This window comes from Nematolebias whitei, chromosome 16 (genome assembly GCF_014905685.2).
Source record: "Nematolebias whitei isolate Nwh7 chromosome 16, NemWhi1, whole genome shotgun sequence".
NCBI lineage: Eukaryota > Metazoa > Chordata > Actinopteri > Cyprinodontiformes > Rivulidae > Nematolebias > Nematolebias whitei.
The window spans coordinates 19,303,393-19,314,313 of NC_056513.1; the positions used below are offsets into that span (position 1 = coordinate 19,303,393).

General features: G+C 38.1%; 1 protein-coding gene across 2 annotated transcripts in view; it reads right to left on the reverse strand.

Annotated features, from left to right (window-relative positions):
• Positions 1-10,921, reverse strand: part of prkcaa (protein kinase C, alpha, a) — a 220,424-nt gene that overhangs the window by 70,024 nt on the left and 139,479 nt on the right. For both annotated transcript variants that reach the window (XM_037689762.1, XM_037689761.1), the window contains exon 5: positions 9,419-9,547. In XM_037689762.1, coding sequence (XP_037545690.1) covers positions 9,419-9,547 — 129 coding nt within the window. The remainder of the gene's footprint in view (positions 1-9,418; positions 9,548-10,921) is intronic.

Here is a 10,921-nt window from a genome sequence, read left to right on the forward strand (position 1 = left end):
ACCCGTTTAAGTGCCATCATTTTTTCCATATTTATTCCACATTTATTCAATATTTTGTCTAAGGTTTGAGAAATGAGTTTCCTTACAAAATCGTAATGATGGTTTCTTTATTTTTCAGGGATGCTGAGTTAAAAATTAGGGGTGCTAGAGCATCCCCAAAAAGAGGATAAAATCGCCACTGATGAAAACTTAATTTAAATAAAAGGAAGTAAACTCAAGTGGAGTTTTAAATAATGTGTTGATATTTTTTTATCCTCTTTTTGAGAACTGGGTGAGTCGACGAGGGATTAAAATGAAAATGTAATTAGTACCACTGTCTCTTACATCATCCCTAAGGAGCAAACAGCCACAAGGGATTTACACATGTACTCATAAAGTCCCACAGTGTGGAGAATAAATGAGAAAATATGGAGGAAAAAATGCACTTTCCCAAATGATTGTCCATACTCTGGATGTTTGCTCCAAATAAATGAACAATAGTATTATTGAAACAAACAGGAGGGTGGCTTCCTCAGCACCGATGGACAAAACAGACATTTGTGTAGGTATACAATGTAAACAGCTGAAAACTGACTTAGGGCCTGTCCCCCTTTAAAAACAGAACTTTTTTGTCTTCCTTATTGCCTCTTGAATTTTATTTCAATGCACTAAAAAAACCTTAACTGCAGTAATATGGTTCATTATTTCTGAGTAACTCATCATCTGATTTAGCCGTTTCAGCTTCTGCTGCCAAAAAGTTTGTTTGTCTGTCTCTGTTTGTCTGCTTGGAGTTCATGCATGGGTTTAAGGACCAGCTGCTTCCTCTGGCATCCATGTCACTTCCTGCTAAACATTTGAAACTGGAGTCCTTCTTCACTCAGTGCTGAGTGTGGGACCACCGAGTGTTCGATTGTCTGCTTCTGCTCATTAACACTTTGCACTCTATTGGGAAATTCAGCTTCCTCTCCACTTTTTACCACCATTCTTTCAGACTCCGCATTTTAGGTCCATCATGATGCTAAATCATTTAGAGTTTCTGTCTAAAATACTAATTCTCAGGGATGTATTTGTACTCAAAATGAATGAAAGACATAAAACCTGGTAGCCAATGAAACAGGAAGAACTCATTTTGGAGTACTGGTGTATGTTTGTGACTCTGCCCAAATGAGTTTAAGCTAAACTCATTTGAATCAAGAATTTAGATGACAAGCTGTGTGCACATACAAGAACAACAGCCAGTGACCCCATGCAGCAACCTAAACCCCTTCTGGGGATAAAACTTTGTCAAAACAGATATTTTTTAAACTCTGAACAAAGATAAATTAGACAGAAAAACAACTTTTTTCTCTTCCGCCTTCGACGAAGACAGTTGCTCTTACCCTTCCTGCCTCCCTCCTGCTTTTTTGCTCTCTTGTCCTGTCAACCTCAGAGCCTCTCTTTACACATCTTCTGTATCGGAAATTATTATGGATTTGGTCAGCTGGTCCCTCAATTGATTTTTTTTTTTTTTTCCACCAGACGACAGGGTGCTGGAGAGCCCTCATGACCTGAATGGACCCTCACAGCTGGGTATGTCATTAATTCCTGGGGTGAGTGGAAGATGATGTGCCTTTCTGTGCTGTCCAAGGAGGACGTAGAAGATATGTACATTTTTGGATTTATGATAACAGGGTTTCTGCTATTTGGAATCAGTGGATACCTAGGATATCGACAAATTACGAAGACGTCGAAAGCAGTTTCGGCCATGGCAAAGCTGCCAGCTTTATGTGAAGGATTAATTTGTGCTTTGAGCGCTCAAACTCATATGCTTACAGAGCTCAACCGCAAGCTGGACGCAATTTTTGAGAATCGTAGGTCACTTATGGCTCCTGGAGCTCACCAGCATGAAGGATTCAGTCTTGGAGAATGCTAAATCGAGCACAGACCAGGCAGAATGTCTACTAATTCTGGCTGTTTGGATTTGCCATTGAGTGTACCAGCAGAACTTGAAGGCAGACAGAAAACAGAGTCTGACGGCCCAAACAATTGTTGTTTATCCAAATTTGGCTTCCCCGCTGGCCTTGAACAGGCCAAATTATCCCAAATTGCTCCTGGAGGATACGTAACAAGAAGCTCTGCCTAACCCCCCCTCACCCCCCCACATCTCGAGGACATCTGTCGTTTTATCAAAATCGTGACGCTGATAGACACTGTACCATCTTATCAGAAATTTGGAACTTTCTGGAGTGTCTATGGATAACTCACCGGCTTTGTCAACCTCTGTGCATAAATGTATTTTGATGTCATTGTATGTTGCGAGGTCTTTTTTCTGTTGCATCTTTTATACTGTTTCCTGGCCAGGAAATGTTGAAACATGAGGAGTTTTTTTTTTTCTGGCTTCCTCCATCCTCATGTTCTCTTTTTCTCATCTTCCTATATGTCGTATTTAATCAGGTCTCTCTTGTAAATGAGTCTTCAAGGCTCAATGGGAATCAACCTATAGAAATAAAGGTCTAATAACAATAATAATAATAAAACTGAAACTCAAACGAAACGAGAATTGGTAATGCAACTACAGTGCTGTGAAAAAGATTTTACTCCCTCTCTGATTCACGCAGGTTTTTTTTTGTCACACAATGTTTTAGATCAGGTGTGTCTAATCCTGGTCCTCGAGGGCCACTATCCTGCACGTTTTAGAGATTTCTTTGCTTTAACACACCTGATTTAAATCCATCCATCCATCCATCTAGCCATCCAGCCATGCATCCATTCATTATCTTTACCGGCTTCTGTTTTTTCGGGTCACGGGGGTCACTGGTGCGTGTATCCAGCAGACATTGTGCGAGAGGTGGGGGACACCCTGGACAGGCCATCACAGGGACACTTAGAGACAAATGAGACAAACACACCTTGGTACAATTTAGAGTTACCAATTACGTCTAACATGCATGTTTTTGACCTGTGGGAGGAAACCAGAGTACCCGGAGAAAATATATGCATGCATGGAGAGAACATGCAAACTCCACCCAGAAAGGCCCCCGGCCGGGATGAGATACAGCATCCTGAGAGGCAGCAGGTCTACCAACTGAGCCACCGTGCCGCCCAGATTTAAATCAATGGGTGATTAAAATATGCAACAAATTGTAACAAATCTTTGACATGACTTTGGAGGAACTTTGTTGGTGTGCTTTGAATCTTGGTCCTGCAAAAGAACCCAAATGAGTTTGAGCTTAAGGTTATGAACTGATGGCAGGACATTCCTTCAGAATTTTATAGTAGAGAGCAGAGTTCAGAGTTGCTTAAATTACAGCGAGTCAGCCAGGTCCTGAAGTAGCAGAGCAGCACCACCACCATGTGTACTGACTGTCAGTATAATGAGCTTTTTCTGAAATATAGTGTTAGTTTTATGCCTCACATTCTAAAATGTTCTACATTTGTTATGTAAGTCCACAGAATATTTTGCCAAGTTTCTTGGAATCATCAAGATGTTTTATAGCAAATATGAGGCAGGCCTTAGTGTTGTTTTTGGTCAGCAGTAATTTTGACCTTGGAACTCTCCCACTGAGGCCATTTTTGCTCTTGGTCTCTTTTTCATGAATTCTGAATTTAAATGGTAAAAAAAAAAAAAAGATGCTTGCAGAGCTTTAGAAGTTGTTTTGGGTTCTTTTGGGACCTCCTGGATGAGTCACTGATGTTCTCTTGGAATAATTTTGGTCAGCAAGCCAGCCTTGGGAAAGTTCACCACTGTTTCATGGGTTCTTCACTTGTGGATAATACAGTAGCTCCATTAAAGTGATTTCTTAATTCAATCAGGTCTGGGTGTGGCTGTTGAGATTGAGCCAACTTTCCATATAATGCAGTTAATCACATTTATTTTATGATTTACAAGGTGGTCATGTTAATATGGATAGCCTTTTCCCTTTTAATACATTTAATTATTATTATTTGAAAACCACACTTTGTATTTACTCAAGTGAGCTTTGTCTGATATTAACATTTGTTTGATAACCAACAGCATGTAAGTGTGACAAAAAAACAAAAACTGAAGAAATCTGTAAAAGGGCAAATACTTTTTCACAGCACTGCTGTTTGTTTTTAAACCAGGTAAATTCTGACGTGAACAATTGGGAACTGGCAATTTGTGTCAGCAGCTTCACTTTTGTTTAATTTGCTTATATCTGAAAACTTTTAATTATACTTAAACCTATCAAGGTATTTTATACTTGTTTCACACTGGAATGTTTATTTGCCTAACACTATAGAAAATCCCTTCATCTGGTTTGTTACTCATTGAAAAAAAAAATCACAGTAATGCCACTTTGATTGTTGATATGTGCTGCTGATTATTCATGCTGCTGATCTCATGCTCCTGATTTATTTCAAGCTGCTGTGTTAATTTGTACTCATCCACTCACACAGACTCATGTTCGTGCTGCTGTTGTTCAGCGTATTGTTTTGCACTATTAAGTGTTTAGTGTACTTCTTAGTTTATATATTAGATCCTTAGTACGGTTTCTTTTACAATTTATATTTTTGCTATTGTTGGATGTAACTGGGACCCTGTGTACAAAATTTAATTCCACCTCATGTGACACATGTGATGCGAATGACAATAAAAAAACCTTGAACTTGAACTTAATATTCTAAAGTCAATTCAGTTCAGCTTAATTTACTTACTTAAGTCTATTTTAAATTCATAGTTACTTGTGTGGTCTCTCTTGTTTTGTTTGAACTCTGAGCTGACTCATGAGACTAAATACTGAGTTGGTTTCAGCCAAAATTGATATCCAACAATAACAAACCTCAAATACACTTATACAAAAAAATACCAGCTTACTGTAAGCATGTTTTTATTGACAGTTATGAGATATTTAGATATCTAGTGCATATATACAAACTCAAACAGAAAATGCATACACATCCTAATAAATGGATTACAGCTGTGCTCTGAAAAAATACATGCAGAAATTTTGTCAACTTTACTCATCCCATGTCATCCACAACACCTTTATGCAACTCTGCATCTCCGAGGAGCACAGCTCTGTCAACAGGCTGTCTACAAGACATCTACAGCAGCTAATGTAATCTGAAATGCAATCTGGCCTGAGTGGGCTGCAGGCTGCTACAGCAGTTCTACACAAATACACCTACACAGACGTAAGACAGAAAACACAGGAAACTAACAGTGTGCGTGATGGATCCACATCAGATATATAGTATATGGTGGACCACAGATCCATGAGAGTCAGCGGCTTTAATGCAAACTAAGCGCTGTGAAGGCGATCAAGGGGCTTCCCCTCACCAATGTAGGTTCCTTTGTATGTGCTTTCATGTCTTTGTGTTCAACATATTTGCAAGTAAGAAATAAACTTGAGTCCCTAAACACTGTGTATATGAATAAATATGTGAAAATGTATGCCACCTTGATTTCAGTTAATCGTTATTAGTTGGTAGCTGTGTCAACAGATGCGTGAAGAAATTTTCATGTAAGCAAAAAAAACCGAAAGGAACACAGAATGATGAATGATTGCTTAGAATGATGATGAGAAAGATGCAGCCAAGAAAGCCAGAAGAATGATATCAGTTGTTCACTGTAGAAACCAGATGAGAGAGATTGTTTATAGGAGGAGAGGAATTTGTCAACAATGGCAATGAGAGTGCCTGAATGAGCATGATAAACCTATCCTTAAGTTCTTAAATGCCTAAATGTCCATAATGTTTTGCAGCATGTGGCACGGGGGCTGCACAGCTGGAGAAAGAACAGCTCTGTCTGCAGAGAGTGGTGAAGGCTGCACAGAAGACTGTTGGAGTCAGCCTCCCCACCATCACAGACATTTACACCTCCACATGCAGGAAGAGGACCACCTGCATCACGAAGGACCCCACTCACCCAGCACACACACTTTTTGCCCTGCTCCCCTCAGGAAGGAGGTTGCAGAACATTAAGTGTAGAACCACTAGACTGAGGAACAGCTTCTACCCTGAAGCTGTTAGACTTATAAATCCCTAAACGAAAAATCACTGTAATGACACTTTAATTGGAGATCTGTCACTTTATCCATGCTGCTGATTTCTTACCCATAAGCTGCTTTATTCATACCCATCTACTCACTACAGACTCGTGTTCAGGCTGCTGTTTAATACACATTATTATATTGTATTATTATTGTTTAGTGTATATCTTAGATCCTTGTATATTGTTTCTTTTTTAATAGTATATATTTTTGCTATTTTGGGGTGTAACTGGGACCTTGAATACATAATTTCATTCCACCTCATGTATCACATGTGATGCGAATGACAATAAAGTCATCTTGAACCTTGAATGTTGTATGGCTCACCTGCATTTAATTTCATCTTCTGCATTATAATTTACTTGTTTAATTCCAAGGAGACATAATGTCACAATATTAAAACTAGCTGTACAAATATTCGAATTTGCTTTGTACTACAAAAACAATTCTAAACCTTCATGGCGTTCAGATGTTATAGAGCATGATACTGGAATTAATTTAAGAGGCCAAGTAAGATAATCCCTTAACATCTACTAAAGCAACATCATCGGTGTTCAACTGTCCCCCTCTTCCTTTGCATGTGAACAGCTGTCAATATCAAACTGGTTGATCCACTAAAAGAAGGTGCTGCTTATAAGACTGAGTTTGTTGCAGATCCTCAGACTGAAGAAGTATTTTGGATAAAAGACAAAACATTTCAACAAAGAATAATCCATCCAGAGGACCGGACTCACCCTTATTTGATGTATCTACCTGGATTATTGAGCATGCGTCAGGACAGTGACCGCATTATTTCCACAACCAGACTAAACACATGACTAAAAGGTATTTTTAATTTTACCTTTTAAAACTTTTCTTTAAGACCTAAAGAAGAAGTATTATTTAAAACAACTAAAGTGATCCCATGTGTAACATAAAGCTAATTTATAATTGTGCATTTGTGTGTGAGAGTGTAATAAAGTGGTAAAGAAAAGCAACCTTCACCAAGGTTCAGACATTTTTCATGATCACGTAAGACATCTGATATTATTATGAGCCTCTCCAATTATTTTGCCCTTTATTTTTAGCCGAGGCAAATGGCAATTTATCACACTTCAACAAATAAATTTGTTACTGGTACAGGTAACAGACAGGGGGTAAGACGCAGAATGCCATGAGTTACACAGCGGTGCAAGTCCTTTCTTTATTACAAAATGAATCTGCTTCTAAAATGTGTCCAGTGTTGGCTAACGCCACCATTCACTGTTTATTCAAGTGATAATTTCATAAGTGAATGAGCCCTGAGATGCACTGACCCCAATTTGCCAGCAACAAAAAATTGCATATATAATGATGAGTGTGTACTTTCAGCTGTCACATCACTTTTATTCAAGCAAATGTGCTAATCCCCTATTATTACAGCTAGGGTGGTGGTGATGGAAGAGGTGCAGCCTCAGTTGAAGTACAAAGCAAAATGGCTTCCTCCACAAAATATATGTCTGCAATAACCATGTCAGTAGACAAAAATTTGTACAACTCCAATAGTGAATAATAAAAATTGAAGAGCATGTACTTAAAACAAGTAACAAGCTTCATTTCATGTCTAGAGGTAGACAGTCTAACCAGCCTAAAGAGTCTAATGATTCTGAACTAATGTTCAGAGCTAAAAAAAAAAAAAAAAATGTAAGAGTGACAAAAATTAACTGTCTGGTGAAATGGATTGCAGTGAACTGGAGCTTTTTTTTTTTTTTTTTACTTATTTCTTGTTATTTATCATAATTAATATAATTGTCACCATCATTATTATACATTTATTTTAAATTGCACCTTTAGTTTGCACTCATCTGTGATTGTACTAAAAACATTTTTGTTGATTAGATACGTTTATTTATTGATTCAGCTATCAACCATAACTTCTTATGGTTGAGCTCAAACCCTTTGCTTATTGGGCCAAATACTGTTATTTGATAAACTGTCATTTTTAATGTGATTAATCAAGATTATTAATTTATAAGGCCATTAATGAACTTGAATATTTTTTATCTCATCCCAGCCATAAAATAAATAAATGGTAAATAGACTGCACTTAGCGATTTTTTTAATCTTATATTATATTTTGTTTCTACTTTCTACCTTATACTCAAAGCACTTTACACTACAATCTGTGTCCTCATTAACCCATTCACACAGCACTCTACTAGATCTCTACAAAAAATAATCAGTGCTTTGTCACATTCATACTCTGATGGGACACACATCGGAGGCAATGAGGGGTTCAGTGTCTTGCCCAGGGACACTTCAACATGTGACTGCTGGTGGAATCGAACTCCCAACTCTTACATTGGAGGACGACTGCTCTAAACACTCGGCCACAGTCACCCAGAGGCCAATAAAAAAATAACAATAATTATAAATATATATCACAGGGGATCGGTACCCTGAAGACCCGAGATAAGTGAAAAACCGTGAAGTACAGTAATACAAGTAGTAAGTAGTATCAGAATCAGAATATATATATATATATATATATATATATATATATATATATATATATACACATTCAGTACATACATAATTTTTTTTCATTTTTCAAACACAGAGCTCAAGCTGCAAAAAGATTTTCAGACACATTGTCTGTGGAATCAACCATACCTATTTATTACATTCGATTAAAAATGCTATTAATAACATCTTATTACATCCTTTAATGAGCTCTGCAGGTGTTTCTTTGAAACCCCAGGCATCGGTAATTGAAATGGCAGGGATAGCAGCTATAATCTAACACAGTAGCATTCTAATAAATAATAGAGACAAATGGTTGTAAAGTCATAGCCCATCTTTCAAGGAGATGGGTGCAGGTCTCGGATTTGAGTTAATATGACAGGAAATAAATAAATGTATTTAGGCATTCAATTTCAAACTCCATCCAACACAAGGAGAGCTGTAACTAATAAAAAAAAAAAAACTGTAAGAAAACAAACATATAAATACACATTTCTGCTGGGCTGCATTTTTACTTTTGGACTGGCTTCTAAATGAATTGCGTCTTTCAACAAAATGTTTAACAACTGAAGCCCAATCGATTTGTGCACGGATCTGAGTGTTGCATACTGATAGGTGAACGTTACAAAGGCTGTGCTGCCAGGAGCTTAATTCACGTCTTTACAATCAGCAAGAGTTGAGGCAGCAGGGTACTGATAAGAATACCTCAGTCTGCTGGAAGCATGAGATGGACAGTTAATGCTTGAACAACAAAGAACTTGCGATAAGAAGAGTGAAACTGTTTAAAATGGTACAGGACAACAAATGAAACAGGAAAAGAGACTCATTTAATCTAACACATAATCTCAGTCTAAGGGAAATCATACATATTACACATGCAGAAACACAACATATTATTCACATTTGGCATAGAAGCCCAATCATTTCAGTGAATGCTAAAAGAGAGAGAGGGTTATGAGTCCTACCTGTGACCTCCAGCTTATCCCCGTTGACCCCACACTTGAGGTAAAGGCGCCCCCTCCGTTCAGTGTGATCAGTTCCACAGAGGCTCGGCACGTTCATAACACACTGATTATGAACATTCATATCGCAGGCTGGTGGGACACAGAGAGAAGGCAAAGAGGTATAAAACAGGGAGGTTTTAAGCATGTATTGCAAATAAAAAAACTGAAGTAAGACATTTTTAATTATGTTTAATATGATTGCTGTAAATTTCCCAATAAGTATCAAGCAGAATGAAGCTGGTTTGACTGTTTAAAGTCCAACACCCACCATTTTTTCTTATTACATATCCAGTAAAATATAACAGACATGACAAATAAATACCTATATTCTGTGGCCAACTTTGGCATGTAACGCAAACTGGTTAGCAGCTTTTGTGAGATTTCAAGCTGAAAAGTGAAAACGGCGTACTCATCAACAGTTGTGAGGAAACGGAAAGTTTGTGAGTAAGACACTTGGTCATTTTAATTTGTTTCAAAACTATGGACTTCAAACTATAATCCAGTTTTTAAATTGTGTCAATAGGCCACGTATGTGAAGCATGTTGGAGCGGGAGGCAGCAGCAAAGACGGGCAGTCTCATAGAGAGAACAACCCCTACCCTCCTCACTATCACCCCCCACCCCTGCAAAACAAACAATCAAGCTCAAAGTTATTTGTCAAGTGACAAAAAATCTACAAGAAGAAGAAAAACGCAGAAGTTTAAGGAAGTTCAGCAGCGATACAGAGAGTGGGAGCGAGTCATGACAGCTGAGAGATTTGTGATATTTAGCATGTTTGGATTTTATAGTTAGGGTGTAGTGTAGCGTGTTTAGTGCTTAGTTTAGTCAATTTTAGCGTGTTTGAGTCAACAATGTGGAGATCTTTGAACATGAAGCTGGAGCTTCCGTTTGAGGTGGAGCATGATGGAGCCGTGAACCCAGAACTGGACGAAACTGCAGAGTCACGACCTTTTCAGGCAGAGATGAAAAAAACAGAGTATGAGACAGAGCGAGGACTTTGATGAGGAAGTGGGGAGAGTCATTATTTGTTGTAGAAGAAGAAAGAGGGGAAGAAGGCACCAAGCACCACTCTGAGGTCTGCAGAGCTTTATCAAGCTGGGAAGGTACTTCCTGTACCAACGAGTCTTCTCGAGGAGTTGCCATCATGGTGTCTCATGTACGGAACAGGCCCTCCTTGTTGAGCAACAATTTCACAACAAACAGTTCTACTTTATTTTTCATCACTAGCAAATAAGCTATCATACCATCTAAATCACTTGAAATTTCTCCATTGCAATTGTTCTTCCTAGCATATGCCTCCATCTTTAATACACACTCCTGCCTGTGTCTGGTCCCTGGAGTGAATAGCCTTCAATAATCATTGGCCATGTTCTCGGGTGTTTCTGTGACTGGTTTGTTTAAGGTTTTTTAATAGTTGCATGGCCCAAATGCAAAAAAAATAAATAAAATAAAATAAAAATAAAAT